Source organism: Cygnus atratus, chromosome 1 (genome assembly GCF_013377495.2).
Source record: "Cygnus atratus isolate AKBS03 ecotype Queensland, Australia chromosome 1, CAtr_DNAZoo_HiC_assembly, whole genome shotgun sequence".
NCBI classification, from domain to species: Eukaryota; Metazoa; Chordata; class Aves; order Anseriformes; family Anatidae; genus Cygnus; species Cygnus atratus.
This window is the reverse complement of record NC_066362.1, coordinates 119,718,270-119,740,444: the sequence shown is the minus strand read 5'-3', so window position 1 is coordinate 119,740,444 and position 22,175 is coordinate 119,718,270. Positions and strand designations below refer to the sequence as shown.

The 22,175-nt window shown below is 36.0% G+C and overlaps 1 protein-coding gene across 1 annotated transcript in view; it reads right to left on the bottom strand.

Annotated features, from left to right (window-relative positions):
• CFAP47 (cilia and flagella associated protein 47) overlaps positions 1-22,175 on the bottom strand; it is a 308,902-nt gene that overhangs the window by 197,291 nt on the left and 89,436 nt on the right. Inside the window, 6 exon segments of the mRNA XM_050712219.1 lie at positions 1,116-1,204; positions 1,834-1,999; positions 8,378-8,490; positions 8,988-9,122; positions 19,841-19,957; positions 20,257-20,354. Of these exon segments, the coding sequence (XP_050568176.1) occupies positions 1,116-1,204; positions 1,834-1,999; positions 8,378-8,490; positions 8,988-9,122; positions 19,841-19,957; positions 20,257-20,354 (718 nt within the window).

The following is a 22,175-nucleotide window of genomic DNA, read 5'->3' as shown; positions in this document are numbered from 1 at the left end:
CTGTAGAACGGCTATTTGCTTGGTATCACAAGTGCATTTCCTAGTTTTATTTGCAAATAAGCAATACTCACCCTCATGGAACACTAGATATTTTTAAAAACTTTGGCAAAATGATTGAAAGAATCTTTATTTGTAGATTACTGGTTCAAATATGGTCCAAATTGATAATTACTTCACATAGTTGTCATGTAGCTGTTGAATGCTACATATAAAATCAAACTACTTAATCACCTTAATCTATTCTTTCTGAGAGCTATTTAAATGATAGAACTAATTACAGAAAGCCTGAATGACCACCTCAGTGACTGAGAAAAAAAAAGACAAACTAAACAAATTCATCTGATTCACACACAGGAGGCTTATGCCAGTGCACATTGTTGGAGTAATGAAAATAATTCTCTTTACAGCTGCCTATATCAAACCTATTCTGTGGATGAAAGAGAAATTTCATTCACAGCCTATGGAACATATTTAATAGATCAATAACACAAGTTAAAATGTTATGGAAAATGTAAATAATTGAACTATATGAACTCACATCTAGCTTTCCAGATTAAAAATAAAATATGGAGTCACATCACATAAACTGAGATTCCAAATGGGTATTCTATGCCTTCTGTATTAACAAAAACATTTATAATTCTGTAGTTGTTACATCTATGATGAATACAAATGAAAAATTAGATTAACCGATAGTGATGCAAGCCTCAAGGCAAAAGCATATTTTTTCTTTTGCATGCTTAATAATTTAAACAGCAGGATAAAGGAGATTGGGCGAAAAAAATAACGAACTATTAATTAACATGGCATGTTTCTCTCTGGAATTCTGCTGGACCTCAGCCAAACACAAAAATACAAGTAAGGTTCATGAACTCCATTTGATTAAAGCTCTAGCTTTATTGCTTACACTGAGATGGATTTCAATTAAGACTTATTTATCTTCTTTATTCATTATGATAGCTTCCACTTCACAGTGCTTGTAACAATTTGGGTAATGTAAATCCCTATCATTTAACCTCAAGGTTTTACATTTTTAAACAGAAAATGAAAATTATGGAAAAAGAGTAGATAAAACAGCATAATCAGTATAGTCTTGTCTTTATAGCATTGTCTACCTGAATATGCCATCAGTTCTGAAGGGATTAGTAACATTTAGGACAATTTTCTTCAGCTCATAACATGGGGATTTGCATTTTAATATATCCTAAAAGAGAACAAAAAATTATATAAATATAAAAAAATTGCAAAACCATGTGCATTGGAAATACTACAAGGAAAATATTACAAAGAAGTATTTGTCTACTGATGACTACAGAATTCACATAATTAAAATGCTATTCTTTGTTGCCAGTAGAGTTAAAGCCTATTTCATTTTAAACATGTTAAACTTCACCACCTTGTAAATACTCAAATGAATACTCAATACTCAAAATGAAAGCACAGAGACAGGAACCAAACTATCTGCTTGACACGTTCTCCTTTTTTTCTCCTGTCCCAACCTTCCTCTCTAACATCTATGTCTACTGCTATGGTATAAAAACTGCCATTGGAAAAAAAAAAAAAAAAGAAAAAAAAAAAGAGACTCACATAAACTCCAAGTTAGGAGAGGTTCTATCCAGATTTGCTCAAAGAATGTCTGATAACAAATGCTGGAAAGCATGCCTGTCTCTCCTCTCACTATTTCTGGGGTGTATCTTAAATCTAAAGACCATTTGAATTAAAAAGCACAAATAAACCTAGCAACATCTAACAGAAGTTGGCTATCCACCTACATCTGACAAGTGAAATGTCAGATGAAGACATTTAGGCTCTTAAGCTGAAGAGGTATATCACCATCTCTGCAACAGAATTTCCAAAAGTATTCATATGCTGAAAGAAGTCCAGATTTATTTTCAGGGCAATCAGTTCCAAAAGTTTTAATTTGTTCTGTATCTATGTGAGATTTACATCCTTAGGCATCTTAGATATTCCTCTAGACCTTTCTCTGCACATACACAAGCTAAAATCGGAAACTTGAATATTAATAGGTCAAAGGCAAATGCTGATCGTAACTGACCTTTTTATTCTTACCTCAGTTCACTTTTGATTGATACAACATACATCTGAGCAGTATTTTTTGTGACAATATTAATCTCATACACAGACTTACAGCAGGCTCAATATGCTTGACTTCAGATTTCAGAGAGAATGTCAGTGTAGCACCACCTATTCCACCCACGTTCTTTGAGATCAGTAGCAAAACTGCTTCAGCAGGGCGCAGAAAACGACTAGTGAATTCCACGTTTATACTTGTTTGTCTCCTAGGCAAAATAATAACAATAATTCTTTAAATAATTAGGCACAAAATTGTGACTCAAGAATGACTCAGAAATGTCATTTTAGGAGTGTATTTTAGTCTTTGTAAGGGAAGGTGGCTAGAAAGTCACTTGTTTCTTCTGAAATACTTTGTTGTAGTTTAATCTCCTGTCTAAGAGCACCTTAAAACATTCTAATAAAAGAACTATATGGATTGAAAAAGAATAATAAAAATCCTTATTGCTTTTTATGCCCTCAGTATGTAGCTTGATTTTTCTTCCCACGCACTAGCAGAGAAAGTTCTCTTATAGCATTACCCTAAGCTAACAACTGATTTACTTTATGCTCCGCTATTTGAATACAATTTTGTATGTTAAACAACTGGACATCCTGTTATATATACTGTGAGGCAGATTTAGAAGTTCTTAATAAAATCCCCATTGAAGACAGAAGGAATTGAGAAAAAGAACCTTCAGAGTAATTAGGCAAAGCTGAATACTTTAGAGGTGGAAAAAAAAAGTTTTCTTGCATAAGCAACAGATCAAGTTTCTATGGGAATGAGGTAACCTGAGCTGCATTAGTCTTGCAATTAAAGCAAGACTAATAGACAAAATTTTAATGGCTGAAGCTCTCACTTTGAAGATCTCAAAATCATTCTATAGTACTGGGATTAACATCTTAAAATGGAAGGTCATAAAAATTTTAGCATGCAGGACCATTCTAAAAGCCAGAAAACTGTAAATTATAGAAGTATTCTGCCTTTCTACACAAGACCAGTGCATAGAGAGCTTTCCCCAAATAGAAAAAATTCTATCAACAAAATATTTAATATAAATATAAAATTCTATCAACAAAATTCTCTCTCTTTTATTGGTTATAATTCTATGTAGAAAGATAAAAAATAAAGCTATTTGTAGTTGTCAAATTGCCAAAGTTTAAGGCCAACATAAACAACTAGATAACACAGTCTGTAGTAGTTGCAGGCCATTATGTGCAACCATCACCCCTCAATTGTATCTGATAAGTACAGAGTTTCTGTAAGTAAGAGTTTCTTTTCTTCCCTTCAGTAGCTAATCACTTTCACTACTTCCAGTTTGAGTTTGTGCAGCTCCAGGTTTAAGGTGTTGTTTTTATAAAAAGTTTTGTTCTATTTTCTTTGCAGTTAAGCAGGTCCCTTTCCCAGGAAGGTACTTTTAAATATTGATCAAGTCATCTTCATTACTTCTCTTGCTACGGTACCCAGAATGAGTAGCTTATAGATGTCTGCACCACCCAATAGAGCTTAGAGACCTTCACAGTATTGTTGTTGTGAACTGCAAATCTATATGGCATAGCGAATTGCCCTGGAGAATGAAAACATCTAATCAAAGATTATTTACGTTATATGCAAGATCTGATAGTCAGCTACACTGATAACGTTCTGACACACCTCAAAAGCCAGCGGAAAACAACAGTATGGTCTTTGGAAGATTTTACCGATGTTCAGATGCTTAGGATTTAAGTCAATTTCATCTTGGCCAATTGATATAAAATATTCATTCTTGGCAGAGATTGGGTGTCAAGGCTTTGGTAGCAGCGAGATGCAGAAGCAGCCTCTCTGAGAAGAGACCAGGAGCTGCCCTGTGTCAGACACAGACAGTTCCAGCTAGCTCATTATGGAGCCAGCATGAAAACATATATAAGAAAGAGGAAAATCATCTGAAAGGCTGAGGTGCAAGGGAAAAAAGGCTGAGACACAGCAGAGGGAACATGAAGGCCAGAGAAGGAAGGGGAGAGGAGGTGCTCCAGGTGCCAGGGCAGTTATTTCCCTACAGAACATGGAGAGGACCACATTGGAGCAGATTCCACATTGCAGCCGATGGAGGACCCCATGCTGGAGCAGTTGGATGCTTCCTGAGAACTGTTGCCCATGGAGAACTCATGCTGGAGCACTTTTTTTTTTTTTTTCCTGAAGGACTGCAGACTCCTTAGAGCAGAGGAAAGTGTGAAGATGAAGGAGCAGGAGAGAGGAACTGTTAGGAGGAGACTGAAACCACCCACTCCCTGTCTCCCCTGTGCCACTCAGGAGTGGTGGTGGGAGAATGTAAAGGAGTTGGGGGATGGAGTGAAGTTAGGCCTGGGAGAAGGGGGTGGGAAGGAGGTAAGGTGTTTTCAAAATTTTTATCTTAGTTTCTCACTTTTTGTTTTGACTGTGGTCATAACTCTTAAGCAATCTGCCTGTCTTTATCTCAACCCACAAACTTTGTAATTTTCTCCCCATGTTCTGTTAAGGAGGGGGAGTAGCGGGTTGGGTGTCTGGCAGTTGGCCATGATTAACCTACCACAGCCACCGATAAGTTTCTCCAGCTAGTAGTGGACCACAGCATACATTGTCATGCCTCTCTGGTAATACAGACAGACACATATTACATATTTCCATCACTTTATCACTATTGGTTTAAAATACATGGCATCTCTATCTAATGCCACATCACTGCTTCCTAATTGATTTAGGTAACTCCTCTTTGTCACCCTTCACCTTTCCACCTTTTTTTTTTTTTTTCCCTGATCTGTTAGTTTATCAGTTTTCCTACAGTTAATCTCTCCTAGAGAGTTCCTTCAGACTGGGCATTCATCTACAGAATCTTCTATGCCAAGCGTGCTCACCCAGCAGGACAAACAGGATTAGTCAAGAACACTTATTCCTGATCAGTGATTACAATGACCCATGGTGATCTTAAATCCAATTATAGTTAATTCTAAATGTAGGAATATATATTTTTGGCAAATAATTAGAGAACAGTCTCTGTGTATGACATAAAACCTTCCAGGTCTCCAATCACAGGACTGACAAGTTTGAGTTTCTTTATCCTCCCTATCAAGGCTTTGCTTCGTCTTTTCAACAGTAGCTGCCTGAACTCTCATGTGTGAATGTTTTCTGAACAGCTAATATTTCTCTTGACCTTTAACACTGAAACTTTGGCACAGCAAGCTTCACAACTTGATTGGAGCCATGCAGTAAGACTTTCATAAGTAACAGCTTGCTTCTCATTTATTAGTTCATCTTAAAGCACATGATGATTCAGGGAAAAAAATAAAATAATAAAAGCTGGCTAGCATCAAGGTGCAGTGCAAGAGGAACTAGTGGTGAAGCTATTTCCATGTTTATATAAAATATTCAACAATCTGTAAGGTATACCTTCAATTCAGGGGAACAAAGATGCAGAGATATCTGACCTTAAGTTGTCTGAACCATTACAGATATTCAACAAGTTTGTTAAAGTATAGCTCACCCTGTTCTCTGACATAGGAAGTAGGCTTTCATAGTTTTTAGGGATACATAGATTCATCTGCTTCCAAACTGTTAGCTATGGGTTATTTACTTCTAAAAGTAGAACAAATAACTGTAATTTGAACTAGTTCTTTATAGGTATTTTAGTGTATTTTATTCCTAATCAGCTTATACTAATTGATACTAGCATTCCTGTCAAAAAATAACTCCACCAAGTTTTAATAATACACTCATCAAATTTCCTACTGAACACATTGAAAATTTGCCTTCACTTTTTTATTTGGGCCATTTTTTTTTCTAGAAATCTGTTACAAGTTTATCTCATTTCTGAGTTTCTCTAAAGACTTTCACTCTTTCCAGAGAAACTCCAGAACTCTCTCTCCTACAAATTCTCTGCCATTTTTTTTTTTGATTTTATGTAAGTGAACATAAATCAGCACTTCTAACAGTAAGTCTACACATAATAAAATAGAGGTGTTGGTTTATTATTCACATTTCTATTACTTCCAAAACCACATATATTATTATGGTCTAACATAAAGCAACTGCAAGACTCCCACCAAACCTACCGATGCTTAGAGTTCTCAAACAATTCAATCACATTTTTAATAAAGTTATTAATTTAAAAAATCAATTTTTCATTTGGGGGCCAAGACTACACATAAGATTACATTATGGTAAACACTGCAGTGGTAGTCAATGCATGACTGCCATTTCCACAAGCTATGTTTTTGCTTTGCATTTTTTCAAATGTCTGTAACTATATATAGTGCCAAGCAGCTCATTCATGAGGTTGTACATATTTACTTTTTACTTGTCTTTTTTCTTTTTTCTTCTACTTCTTAAAGGTGAAGTGAAAAACAGCTACAATATTGACCTTTCAGGAAACACATGATATTTTCTAAGATTACATTCTTATGTTAATTCTTATTTGAAGAAATTGCAAAGAAAACCAAAGTAAATCAGCCTCACAGCTCACTGATAACATAGCATTACTTATTTTTCCGTTTGCATATATTTACAATAGTCACATTATTTCATATTGAAATGTTGGTCAACCTTAAAGAGCACTGTATTTATGTTAAGTCTTGAATTCGACAGTATGTTTGAAATGTTTTTCTTTTCATGGCTTACTTTCATTCAAATGCTGACCTTTGTTTTCCATTTTACAATCTCTAATCCATTTCATCTTCAAAGAAGTGTATTATATAAACTTGCAGTCTAAACTTAAAAACTCTTAACCTGCTGCCAGAGTCACTGCTACTTTTACCTTCAACACTTAAACAAGGATTTGTGATATTCCTGTATCTAATCTTAAGCCATGTTTCACAGAAAGAGCAAAATGTATTGAGTAAAGTAAGTTTTCCCAAACTTAAATCTCTCCAAGATCCTTAAATGACAAAGTATTTCAGAAATTTAAGACAGAAATAATGACACTGCAGCTGCAACAGAGGGATGACATGGGTAAAAAGAAGTAGTCTAACACTACTGTCAAATCTGTGTCATGATCTCTTAAATTTCCTGTCATGTTTCAATTAAGAATAGGAAACAAAAATCAAAATCTTACAAGGAAGAATTTTTTACTTGTTCATACTGCCATAATGCACTAATGTAAAAAACATGAGCCATGTACATAGGAGATATTTCAATTTTAGTTGGGCAAAAAAATAAGAACAGCAGATCCAAGTACCCCAGTTTTTAATTGAACATATTCCTAATATTCCACTACTATTAAATTAGTTACACCTCCAAAGACTTGCTGCATTTCCATACTGCTAGACTTATTTGGAGGACAGTAACTAGCAGGGTGCCCTGGGAATCAATATTGGGTCCAATCCTGCTCAACATCTTCATTAGTGATCTGGATGATGGGGGTAAAATGTACCCTCAACAAGTTTGCAGACGACACAAAACTGGGAGGAGTGACTGATATACCAAAGGGTCATGCTGCCATTCAGAGACCACAACAGGCTGGAGAAATGGTCCGATAGGAACCTCATGAAGTTCAGCAAAGAGAAGTAAAAGGTTCTACACTTAGGGAGGAACAGCCCCAGGCAACAGTACATGCTGGGAGCTACCCAGCTGGAAAGCAGCTTTGCAGAAAAGGCCCTGGGGCTCCTGCTGGACACCAAATTGAATATGAGTCAGTGCACTTGCCACTAAGAAGGCTAATGGTATTCCTGGTTTCATTAGGTAAAGCACAGCCAGCAGGTTGCGAGGTGATCCTTCTCTGCTACTCAGCATTGGTGAGGCTGGACATGGAGTGCTGGGTACAGTTCTGAGCCCTCAACTAAAAGACAGACATCGACATACTGGAAAGAGTCCCGTGGAGGGCCACAAATATGATGAAGGGACGGGAGCAGCTCTCCTATGAGGAAATTCAGAGAGCTCAGACTGTTTAGCCAAGAGAAAAGGCGGCTCAGGGGAATCTTTTCAATGTATAACAAAACTGGAAATGAGGGTGCCAAGAAGACAGAGCCAGAGCCAGGCTCTTTTCCATGGTGCCCGGTGACAGGACAAGAAACAATGGGAACAAACTGGAACACAAGCGGTTCCATCTGAATACCGGGAAGCACTTCTGTACTGTGCAGGTGATGGCACGCTGGCAGAGGTTGCCCAGAGAGGTTGTGGAGTCTCCCTCCTTGAAGAGACTCAAAAGTCATCTGGACATGGTCCTGGGCAACCTGTTCTATGTGACTCTGCTTGAGCAGGGGTGTTGGATTAGATGACCTCCAGACATCCCTCACAACCTCAGCCATTCTGTGATTCATATAGCTCTGTGATTCATAACACTAAAAACTCATTACTTACTTGGAAGAAATGATGACAGTGTTTCCTTTAGGTAATGAGAAATCATCAGCATCTCTTCCCACAAGAATAGTGTTATACACCAAAGTTTTAATGCTCGGGTTTTTCAGACGCACCTATCACAGCAACAACAACAAAATTAGCCAAATTGTATTCATTTTTTAAAGCACAAAAAAGAAGTTCTGCAGCTAGGTTCCAAAATGCAAATGAAGGATACCACAAAATAAGAAAGTACTTCAAATAACAATGCAAATCATTTTTCTCCCTAAGAAGCACAGATGTCCCACAGACTGTCTGACCTGTTTTTCTGAGTACTTCTTTTGCAATCTACAATGCATGCCTATGCCAGCTATTAATCTCTTATTCCTCTCTACCTCTATCCCAGAAACCAATTAAATTTGTAGATTTTTCTGTGCTCACAAGCACAGGGGGAAAACAGAAGTCAGCATCCCAATCCTGAAGAGAAAAATATTCTTCCCTCTTCTGTATTTTGTAGCCAAATGACATGACACTCATTCTTTGTTGCAGTATATATGTAATATAATAATAATATATACATGCAGCATGTTTTAACATTGTTCTTTTACAGATCTAAATTCAGTGGTATCAGTACCTGTTTAACAACAGTTGCATGGAGAGCACCTGTAAATTCTATAGTCTTCTTGGGTAAGTAGTGAGGGAGGCTTTCATATAGGTAGACACACAGAATAAGCATCATGACTGGATTTGGATCACAGATGTCAGTGGCCTAGTATTGAAAACCAAAAAGAAATAATAACCAGATATTCAGCAACTGCAAAACAGGTCAAAGCTTTAGTCCTCAGAGATTCTAGTAAATCACTGGAAAGAGAAGTATAAACTCTTCCATCAGGCGCATGAACTTGATTAGACAGAAGTCTAATAAAACACTGAAGATGGGAGTGGCTTCCCAGATAAATACAGGCAGGAAAGATCAGCCACAGATTTAAACAAGCTCCTAAATAAGGATAATTAAGTATTTTAAAATTTCATGCATAGTATCTTATAAGATAATGTTATTATAATAAAGTTGTCCATAATACACTCAATTTTTATAATTACAGATAATTTCTCTCCTAAATTAAATATCAGGTCCTACAGAAAAATGTACACACCTGGAAGTAGATTTAAGCAGCAAACCATTGCATTAGAATGTCATCCTATCAAAAGGTGCTATTTTTCATTTAAGACACTTTACTTGGATCCCCATAACTGAGACTCTTTTAATATAGTAATACTTTGAAAAAGATGTACCTACTATGTGGACCTACTTCCTTAAGCAGAGCTTTATAAAGAACACCTTGTAACATAACTTGAAAATCAGCAAGCAGATAGGTATGAAGCAAAGACTTGCTATAGAAAACTGTACTGTGAGATCTCTCACTAGAATAGGACAGCTCTAACTGAAATCTGCCAGATGACAGCATTTGTGGTAGTATGGTGAGGATTAACAACAAATCAAAAATAAATAAATACAGTCAATCTAATAAAATGTGCCATTAGTTAAATAATATTGAATAAAGAGTCCAGTTTTTGGCACTGCCACCTCTGCAAAATATTTAAACACTTTGGTTTTTTTATTAAAAAAAATCACTCTAGAAAACACATGGGTTCATGGGTGAATGTTATTCCCACTGTACATTTTTAAGATCAACAACTCTAAATAGCAATCTAGGAGGGTAACATTGTATAAACTTAATTTTCTTTTCCCACTTTTTCAGGAAATTCTCATTTTAAAACTTACTGTCAAACTATTAAAATTTCCAGGGCTCTCTGAGAATAACAAATATTGCTATACATTAATATTTCTTCTCTAAACTATATTATATCAATTTTTCACAGGACCACATTTTCAGCCTCCACGTTACTTTTATGAGCACCTAAATTCTGATGCTCAGCATGACGATAAGATGTTTGTTGCCTAGATGGCGCATTAGAGGAAAAAAGTTATTTAATTCTTTTTTAATTGCTTCTTATGAAGTAACTTTGACAATGAACCTTTTATTCTAGAACTTCGATATTCTCCAGCAGATTGATCAAAGGAACGGACACTATTTTTACAGAAGCAGAATAAAGGAAACAGAGCTGCTATTTAGTCAGTCACCTGCTCTCTGATGCAAGTCTATGTAGCAATATTATTTGCATTAGTTAACATTTCACTTTACTGAATAGCTGCTTCTGGATAAACACATCCTGTATTAAAGTGTATGAGAAAAATGCCACACATTCAGATTATAACGAAAAAAAAAGCAACTTTTTTGATCTAATAAAATTATTGTACAGACTATATTTTCCTATTTCATATTAAGAAGATAAAATAAAGAATGAAAAACAAGATTATTGAAACATCTGAAAAAATAACTTGATTAAGGAGATTTGCATGTGTTCTAAAATATGGCCAATGACAGACATGGGATTTAAAGTTGTTTTTCTTTCCCTTCCAATCATGTATGTCCAAGGTTATAAAAGCAGTTTTGAAAATGTAATTTTTTTTTTTTTGGTAGTGTCTGAGAATTGTAAGACATCGACAAAAGCAACAAAAAATCAGAATGCTTGGGGCAGTGGAAGATAAGCCTAAAACAGTCAACTCAATAATACACCTTGATGGAAAGAGCCCGTCCCACGTGGATTCCCACTAGAAACTTTGAAATCAAACTACATGTTTCATTCTCATTATCAGAAACTACTGTTAGTCTTCTTCCTAAAGAGTAATGAAGAGCATTTAGGAAAAGAAATTACATTTATTATTTATTAGCCACATGGGCTGGAAAAAAGAGAAAACTTTTTTGCCTCTTATGGATGTCTTTAAGACAGCAAAAGAGATGTACAGTCATTTATACTACCACCTTAACTGTCTGAGTTATGTTTTTTTTCCAACTTACTGAAAGTTTTAAGTTAGAGCACATACTGCTTATTGAGTTTTCTTCCTCTTTTGACATTATTAAAATACAATATTAGCTGAAATTTATTGCCTAAAACATAGGACTATAAAATGGTGACTGAGATGTAAACTCCTAAGACAGCAGCACTAAGAAAGCAAAAGGATCCATCAATCCAAGCACAATGCCTCCGCTCCCTAACTGCTTCTACTTGATGATTGATGGACCCGCAACTGTCAAAGGTTTACTTCAGCTAGCAAAAGCTGCATTTTGGCATAATGATTCTGTGAAGAGAAAGGGTATAAAGGGCAAAAATTTACAACTATAGCAGAGCCACCTTCTTCAAACACAATGTAAAAAACTTCAGTTGCTTAAAGCAAACATTCAACAAAGAAAAACCTTTATACAAAATAAGAACCTAAGAGCAGACTATTGGCTCAGACCATGGGCCAAAAGAATACCAATTAGGTATCCTTTTCCACGTGTAGCTACAAGCGGATGCCTAAATGAAAATCATTAGAGGGTTAAGTACACTTGAGAATTTTCCCGGTTACAGGTTATTTTCAGCACAAGTCTTCCTGAACCACACATGACTTCTATCCACCTAGAAATCCTCAGTGGATTTGGACACCACAGTATAAAAAGGACATAAAACTATTAGAGAGTGTCCAAACGAGGGCAGCAAAGATGATAAAGGATCTGGAGGACAAGACGTACGAGGAGCGGCTGAAGTCCCTTGGTTTGTTCAGCCCAAAGCAGAGCAGGCCGAGGGGAGGCCTCATGGCGGCCTGCAGCTCGCTCACGAGGGGAGTGGAGGGGCAGGTACTGAGCTCTGCTCTCTGGGGACAGCGACAGGACCCGAGGGAACGGCATGGAGCTGAGACGGGAGGGTCAGGCTGAGTGTTCGGGAAAGGTTCTGCACCCAGAGGTGCAGAGGCACTGGGATGGGCTCCCTAGGGCAGTGGTCATGGTACCGAGCCTCCCAGAGTTCAAGAAATTTCGAACGTGCCCTCAGATACATGGTCTGATTTTTCAGTGGTCCTGCGTGGACCCAGGAGTTCGACTGGATGAGCATTGTGGGTGCTCATGAATATCCAACTCAGAATATTCTACGATTCTGTCACTTCTCTTTCAAGCATATATACAGTCTCCCTTTGAATCTGTGTAAAAATTGTAAAGGCAGCTTAAGAGAACACTGTCACAGCTGAACCAAGGCCCAGCTGGGACATCGTACTGTGGGTGAGCCCATGGCAGAGTGGGGCAGAGGCAGGCAGCCCTGGGGCTGATGTGGGGGCCTGGGCCTGGGCAGGTGGGGGAGCCCCATGGGGCTGCTGAGTAGTAGTCAGGGTGTCCTCAGGGCCTTGAGAGTGATTAAATAACATTCAACCTGTGTCATTTGATGACTCTAAGACTGTCATTTAAGCAAAAACATGATTAAGCAAATCATGTTTTTAGCAAGGCTGCAAGGAAACCAGAAGGAGCTCTGTCCTTGAACAGACGGACTCCTAATGTCTGCTTTAGGAAGAGGAACCTCTCTGTCCCCATACCCTAAAGCATTATATGGAAGGGTAGGAGGGAAAAAAAAGAAAGGAGAATCTGAGTAGTGGAAAAGATTATGAGTCTTGGCTAATGGACTAAAAGCAGAGGAGGGATGTGGCCCTTTCCTACAGGATAAATATTATTTAAGGAAAGATGACTTAGGTGAAGAAAATTTCATAGACTTATTACTGAGTACAGTTCAGCAGTAATTAAAAGAAATGCCTGTAGTCCTGCAAATTAAATGTGCAAGAATGTGCTCTATGTGCTTTTTACTACAGCACACGAACTTTTGTTTTGTTTGGTACAGAATGCAATAGGAAGGAGAAAATTGACAAGATACGTTAGAAATGACAAAACCTTACCATATTTTAACCTGTATACATATTAAATTCAACTTGCATAGCATCTCATTAGGTAAATTCCAAGTATTCTTCTGCTTCGTCATGTTAGAGACTGTAGGAGAGTCCATATAAAAGGCAGAACTGGAACTCACCTAGTGGCAAAATCATTGACTCCATGGGGCACAATGTAAGAGGAGTTCCTGATTGCTTCCTCCATCTTTCCTTGCCCTGTGCCCAGCCATGCATCATATTCTACTCCCCGTAGTTCTGGCACAGCTCCTCTCTCACCTCATAAGAGAGTGAATACGTAACGGGGTACTGATATGAAACTTCCCTATCACTGTTCAAGATTCCTATATAATGCTGATCCTCATAATTCTTAAGATTTGTTTAATATGCTCTTCATGTACTGCTGTAATCATATGCCTCATCTTATATTTCTGTTTATTTCCATCACTACTGTGTTTTAGGGTTGGAATTTTATGATGCATTTACTATGCAAAATAAAAAAGTTTCTTTCCTACCAAACCTTTTAAACCTTAAGTCTGAAAAATATTCTGATGTCTTCCTTTCACTTATTGGAAGCTATTCCAATACAGTTGTTGATTTACACCTCTGATGTGCATCTTATCTGCATTTTCATTTAAGATAGCAAAGATAGCAAAGCGTATTAACCATTGAAGCCTAAGTTCCTTTTCCCACCTACTTCTAAGTATTTTGACTTAGATTAGAACTTATCTCTTGGAAACATTGTTTTATTCTGAGCCTGTCCTGGTTTCAGGTAGGACAGAGTTAATTTTCCTCCTAGTAGCTGGCAGGGTGCTATGTTTTGGATTAGAATGAGAAGAGCGCTGATAACATGCTGATGTTTTAATTGTTGTAGAGCAGTGCTTACACCAAGCCAAGGACTTTTCAGCTTCTCGCTCTGTCCTGCTAGCGAGCAGGCTGCGGGGTGCAGCAGGAGCTGGGAGGGGACAGACCCAGGACAGCTGACCCAAACTGGCCAAAGGGGTATTCCATACCATCTGACGTCATGCTGAACAATATATAGGGGTGGCTAGCCGGCGTGGGGGGCCGGCTGCTCGGGGATAGGCTGGGCATCGGTCAACGGGTGGTGAGCAATTGCATTGTGCATCACTTATTTCGTACACATTATTACTATTATTATTATTGTTATTATTTTTCCTGTCTTAATAAACTGTCTTTATCTCAACTCACAGGCTTCACTTTCCCGTTTCTCTCCCCCATCCCGGAGAGGGAGGGGGGAGGGTGAGCGAACGGCTGTGTGGTGTTTGGCTGCCAGCCGGGCTAAACCACAACAGAGCCATACTCATAAAACTATTTTTTGAAATTAATCTACTATTCTAGGAAATAATTTAAATTAAAAAAATAAATAAATCAGTGTAGCTCACAACAATGTTCAGCAGAAAATTCAGATAGACCACACGACTGTTCTATGCTCTGGGAAAACCTAAAAGTTCACAAATTTTACATTAGTAATTAACGAAGTTTAACAGATTTATGCCTTAAATTCTATCCACAACAAAGTTTTCCAAAGTATGAAAACTCTCACATTTCTGAAAGAGTTAGGTATTTGCTTGTTTGCTTTTTATTTCTACTCAAATGTTGCCTAGCTAAAGATATTGCGTGACCTGATAAACTGGATAAATTATCATACATCAAATTCTGTATATTCCAATTTAGGAAAAGATCAAAACTGGACAAGAAAGTCAAGGGTTAGAAGATTGGTTCTATTCAGACAACAAAGTTATTTAACTGTTTCAACACCATCAGTTCTGTGCTTTCAACTCCAAAGCCAACTCTCTATATTTCCTTTGTATTACTGCATATTCGCCTGTATATTACTAAAGTTCAGTCTTTAGTACTGCTATTACTACTGTTCAGACAGCAGTATATAACTGCTTACAAACAGTAAGCCTCTTGATTTTATGAAAATAGATTTATAAATTAATACAAAAATTAAATGACATTAACTGCCTACCAGTCATTCTACTCAGTAAATGATGGTAGTTCTGTTTTTATCAGCATAGTAAAGTGTAATTGATTGATACAAAATAAAAGGGGAAATGGAAAAAAAAAAAAAAGAGGGGAAACAGGAAAGGAACAGGAAAAAAATCAGGTTGGTTTAAATAAAAAATAATCACAGTAACTATACATCAAAGTTCCGACAGACAGAAAAAAGGAGACAAAAACTTTATTAAAAATAAAAATAAAAATCAGGAAGCAGTGCATTGCTGAATCACTTCTTTTGACAATAAATTTCTCTACTCTTCTGAACATATAATTATTAGTTGAATAATGTAATGAAGCAAACCATTCAACAGATGCAAAAAACACCCAAACTTTTGCCCACTACAAAGCCTATAAAGTAATGATGAAAATAGATATCCTACACCAAAGAACAGCTTCTAGCAAGACACGAATTACTGAAAAATAGGAAGGCTTGAAATCAGTGGCCATGAGTTGTTACCTAGGTAGTCAATTTAAACTAACAGTGGCAAATGACTATCAAAATTTATGACAAAAGTATTAAACAGTAGGTAACAAAAATCCTATATTGAATTTCCGCAACAGAAAGTAATACATTTAATCTTTGATAGATATTTCCAGATCCATAAAGATTAAACACTGAACTTATAGGGAGAACATACAGAAAACAACACTGCACGGAACAAAATGACATTCCTAAGTTTAGAGAGGCTTATGCAAGTTTATACAAGTGCAGCAGCCAAGGTTTCAATAAACTGGAAGACAGGGTGAGAAATAGACAGCTAGCAAGTCTGGGAAAAAGATCAGATAGTCATTTTGGTATCTAAATAAAGCCTAAGAGTCTATATTTTGGTATGTTCATAATACATAAACATTTGAATAGCCTCATTTTAAAAAAATGTATCTAATCCTTGCTAAAAATATATTTATCCCATTTAGATATATACAGGCTATCATTAAATATATCTCAGATGAGACCATTATCAGGTTTGAGTAATTTTCAATTATTCTAGTAGAAATAAAAAGCAACACCTATTTGGAAACATAAGATGCCTTTCCTTCCATTTCCACAACATGCTTATGGGATGCCAAAGGTTATATTCCAGGTGAACTTAAAATTGGAGATAATCACATAGATCACTCATCTATTGCAATTGCATATGTTTGCAAAGATCTCATCATGCCAGTGAATATTGTCAATAAAGCTGAGTTCCAGCCAAATGCTCTTTATCTATTGCTCTGATTTTTTAGGCCTACAGATCAAAGCATATGGTTGTTTTATATACTTTTATGTGGATGCTTAGGAAGATTCAGTCTTTTAAAACTCTCTTCAAGTGTTTTTCAAGAATAGCCTAGTAGAGCTGCTATGTAAGATACAGTCTAATAAAGATATATATGAGAAGGCAATTGTTACTCTAACAAATGAAAGTGATTTTTAAGTTCTTTTCTCTCTATTTTCTGTATGTAAGACAGCACATCAACGTTAGATTCCTATCTCAGGCAAACCAAGATATTTGCATTTATGTTACAGATTGGCAGATAGATAGAGGGTTCTATCTGTGTATTTGCAGTATCATACAAATTTTAATCAAGTAACTAAGAATTATGAAAGAAGTGCTTTTCCTTAAAGTTAGTTTTGTCAAGAAGTTGTCACAATTGTCAAACTAATGGCTTCTTAGTAAAGTATAGCAAAATGAAGACAATGGAAGTACGAGTGTAGCATTAAGTGTGAGCCAGGAAGTTTTCTTTCTAGGTACCAGTAGACTAACTGAAGGAAAAATTCATAGATTTACCAGAAATTTTAAATTCCTTTCCTCCATTGGCTGCTGACACCATTTTCCTTCTCTCCTACATTTCACACTCAAATCTTATGGTTATCATCTGTGCCCTTTTCTTGCTCATTTGGCCATGCTATTGCCCAGTTGCACTGTGTTCTACTCCACAGCTATGCTGAATTCCTCTCAGTGTGTCAGCCGAATAGGCACATTTGTTTTCAGTTTCTTAAAACACTGACTTTACTCACAACATGTTCTATACTTAATTCTACACTTGTTTGAAAATATACTCCATTTCACTTTGTCCCAAATTTTTGTTGGCCTCAGCTTTACATCAGTGGCAAATTGGGATCCTCTGCTGGCTATCCCCAATCACTGCATCCTCTTTCCTAATCTATCCTTGTTATGTACATTTCCAGCAAATCACTGTTATCCACCATCCTGTCTTGCTTTCAATTGGATGTTCTTCAAATCAAAGTGCTTTAGAACTTAAAACAGCAAACAGAAAGAAAAAATACATAGAAAGACACCATTAATACTCCAGGATTGAACTGTCAGTCATGATCAGAAAGTGGAAACAAAGAATTTCTTGCCAAAAGTACTATATCTTAAACCTATATCTTAATCCTTAAGAGGATTTAAAAGCCTTGAACTCCATTAGAGGTGTCATTTAAACTTGCAGCTGACGTCTTCCAGACAGTTAAATTTATTATTACAGAATCTTAGATTTTAAAGTGATTGAAAATGCCATCTCTTCTAGACCTGATATATGTCACAGCTTGCACTGTCACCACCACCTTTGCATTAATTAATGCAAAGCTGTCCTGAAAGTTCAGAAGCAGTGATTGCCTGATAGTCAAGAACTTTGCTAATACTGTTGGAACATTTTAACTTGCTAAAATTTAGAAACAAGACTAACAGAAAAAAATCCCAAACTAGGACACTTCAGCAAGTAGATGCATGCATGTATTTTGCTGCTTTTATTGCTGAAGAACAAGTTTAAGAAATTTCTACAGTATTCTTGGAAAAGTATGTATGAATTCCAGTAAGCCTATGTAAAAAGTATTCCTTACATTCTCTACTGTTTTACTTTCCAGAATATTTTGATCGTAGACCACACCTTAATCTACAATTAAATGCAGACATTGAAGATCTGAGATCTGTTCCTTTTTCTAGTGTTAACTGATTATGTAGCTTTGTTTAAATTCTTAATATGTACAGAGATAAACTTTCCCATCTACAAAAACACCAATACCTTAAATATATGGCGAACTAATAATATTATTACATTGTAGTCTTAAAACACGCTAAGTGCACCAAAAATGCATGTCCTAGAGTTCTGCTTCCACCTTGAATATGGTTAACTCTTTTTACTTATCAGCCATTCAGCCTCTGCCTTCATGTGCTGTACTGGCCGTTTTTCATATTACAAGATGAACCAAAATATGCCTTTATTTTCAAGATTATACCTATATTATCTTCTTATGGTTCCTGTCAGTTATAAGTACGTGAAATGGATTTTCTTGGCTTAGCCTGTAATAGCAAGGACATTTATAACAGCTTATACATATCAAGAGGTGGTAGCAGAAAAACAGCTAGTACAACTGGAAATAGCATTGTTAATTTTGCCCTGCTAATCAAATTTTAGGCAGGTTTCTCTAGTGTAGTGGTTATCACATTTGCCTCACACGCGAAAGGTCCCTGGTCTGATCCCAGGCAGAAACACTTAGTTTTGGGAGTATTTAAGGAAAGGTTGGACGTGGTGCTTAGGGACATGGTTTAGTGGGTGACATTGGTAGCAGGGTGATGATTGGACCAGATGGTCTTAGAGGTCTTTACTAACCCTAATGATTCTACAGTTCTATGAATGGAAGGAAAAAAAAAATGTTGTAATAGAGCTTCCTTTCATATCACTTTGTTCACACCACATCTCCACCTCTGATTCCTAATACTATTTATTCCTTTGGAAAGCTTCTTCATACACAGACAAATACTATGTCTATTCTACTATGTCGTCATCTTGTCTTCTAGCCAGCTCAATATGCCCCACACCCATCTCAGCCCATCACAGTCCCTGACATTCACTTTGCTCATGATGGAAGCTGAACCACTCTGCAAATTAAGATGATAATTAAATTTAACTGAAACGGTTGTTACTAATTTTGATAAGGACAGGACTTTAATCAATAAGTGAGCAAAGGAGAAGTGAATCAGCTATACAGAAAATTTGGAGGTAACAGAGCTTAAACTGATGGAAAAAGAGAGCTATGAGGTGTGGTACCAAATGTATAAAAATGATCCCAAGCGAATTATAGAGTGATGCAGAAGTAATAAACAGCATCAACGTCGTGGGAGCAATCCCAGTGAAGGACTCCAGAGGCTGATGGCTTTCACACTAGCAGTCCAAGGGTACTGACTTCTGTGTGGATCAAACCTGGGACAGAACACTCATAAGCATGCATGATTTAGATAGAGGCACCTAATGCCACCAGACATTTATATATATATATATATATATAAAACCACTCTTTTTTATGTTTAAGTGAAGGACGTTTGTTGCTATATATATTTTTAATTTGTCTTAGAATGTTAATAATAAATTCTACTCAGTCTTTCATTTTGTGATTTACGATGCTAGAATCTGAACTGAATAAGTCTTGTTATAATCAGCTAGGTGCATATATACAGTTCTACAAATCAAGGAATTATGGAAATTACTTGTTATTAAGTGTATTTATATGAAGCAGTATTTTGATTTCCATCATACAGTAGCACATCATGGAATAAAACTGATTCACTAAAATCTCATCTCAATTTGATATACAATATTGCTATTATAAAAGTTAAAAAAAAAATCAAAAATAAAACAAAGTATGTGAGTAAAGATGGTATAAAATTATTTACCTTTATGTCTATAGTCAGATTGACAGCATGCATAGCATTCACAAGTATCAAACAGTTGTGCAGAAACTGTGCAGGAGTTTTTGCATTAGTATACATCCTTACAAAGTGAGTAGCAATCTAGGGAAGATATAGAAATCAAACTTTTCATATTCCATTCAGCAAAACTACTATGTTTGTATTTTCATTCTTTGAGAAATCCGTAAGATCTAAATTTTGAACTAAAATTTTCTGTTAAGAATATACCAGAGAAGAGAAAAAGTAATACTGAAATAATCACTCTGCACTCACTAAATGGTATTTTGTTTTTAAAAGCCATATGAGTCAACAATTCCAAAGGAAAATAAGGCCTGAGTAAATCCACTTAATTAATATTGCCCTGTGTATAAAACTTGCATGATATTAAGAGAAGTCCTTACCAAGTATGGACAATAAGCTGCCAGCTGTGCTGCCAATACCAGACCATCTAGAAGATCTCGGTCAAAATTCACTATCCATCTCATTGGTGGTACTTCACCTGATTTAAAAACAGAACAAGATGAATGAATTAGACTCTCTCTCCTGACATGCCTAATTTTACTCTGGGTAGATATGATGACTTTCTGAAACAACTGAGTTGAGGAAAGAACAGAAAAAGGAAACATGCCACATTCATATGTAGAATTTCCCAGGCATAATTCTCCTCCAGAGCCATTCCTGGAAACATGAAAAAATCTCACCTAGAGTATTGTAACTATTACTCATACATTATGATACAAATGTCAGAGTATTCATCACAACTGGAGGGATGGTAGATAAGCTAAACCTAACTTCAATAGCTGTAAATTTAGCTGCTTAGGTACCTAAGCACGTAAATTATTATTTGGATAGGCATAAGGTTCAGGCAGCTACTGAAGCTCGCAAAAACTTGCATGAATCCTCTACAGTTGAAACATTTAAGCATATAAGAAAGGTTATTAATTTTCTTCAAGGTCATATTAAATTATTTGGCAATTATTTAATAAATGCAATATAAATGAAAGCTAAAAACTCAGTTCCTCCAGCACAGATCACTACTTATATGTTTCAGTTTTAAAGGTCTATGCTTCGCAAAATTAAGATTATTCATTATGTATCTCATACTTTTATTTAAAATAAAACTGATTATTAAGAAAATAAATTTCATGAGTATTTTGTATTTCAAGCGTTCCATATTTTAAACATTTACCCCAGCATTTAAACAACACAATTCTGTTTTACCAAAAGAAACTATTTGAATAATAGTCATCTGAAAACTCTCTTTTCAAAAATTTTTCAAAAAAAAAATCTTCAAAAATCCCAAACATTTGAAACCAGAGATACTCTCTGAAAAAAGTTACTGATATATCAATAATTAAATGTTTTAAATCAGTGTCTATATCCAATTACTGGTACTTTGCTCTCCAGATAATATACAGTTTTTAAAGCACAAGCAGAGAAACCGATCCTTTTTCTTAAGGAGAAGAATCAGGTCACAAATATTCAAGGACTGAGTCATGCCTTCTCTGTTGGGTTACTGGGTTGTTGCAGTTTCTTCCAACTTCTATCACAAAAATAGCTATTGCTTAATTTCCTTTGTTTTCCTTACTGTCTAAAGTCCCGGCTCACAAATTTATGGAACACTTTAGACTTCAGTTATTGGCAAGGTTTTCAGATAGTCTGAGATCATGCTTTCTCATAAAGGACAACTTATATAGCTTTTATTTCACTATATATTCAGACAGTGTATTCTTTACCAGCTTCAAATCTTCCAAGACTGAAAAATACCCACCAATATGCTATGGTATGATCCAAAATTTCATACATTACAAATAAATAAATATGTTGTTTTAATACATAAAAATGTTTTTTCTTTCAAAAGTGCTACCATAAAAAATAAATTAAAAAATAATAATAATTGAATACTAAACAGCTATGATGGTAATGTAATGATGTTAAGAATAGTCCACCATCTTCCTTAGCAAAAGGATTTGGAGACTCCAGAACCTGACATAGAAATAATTTTAAACAATAGGAGCATAAAATGTTTTATCAAGTTACATATTTCAGACCTTTATTTCAAATCTGTCCTTACTATGAGCTTCATTCTACAAGACAATACCTATGAAAGCAGGTAAATAGTGTATGTTTTAAAGAACTCAACTTTTACAGAAAGAATCCAGTACAATCCCTTGCATGTACTCACTCACTTTTCTGATATCAAGTGCAGTTGCAAAATTGCCATTAGTGACAGTGATGAAGCTAAAGATGATGTTGTTAATGCCAGATTATAACATATCACTACCAGCTTGCTTAACCTCCAGAAGTATGGTTAAATCAA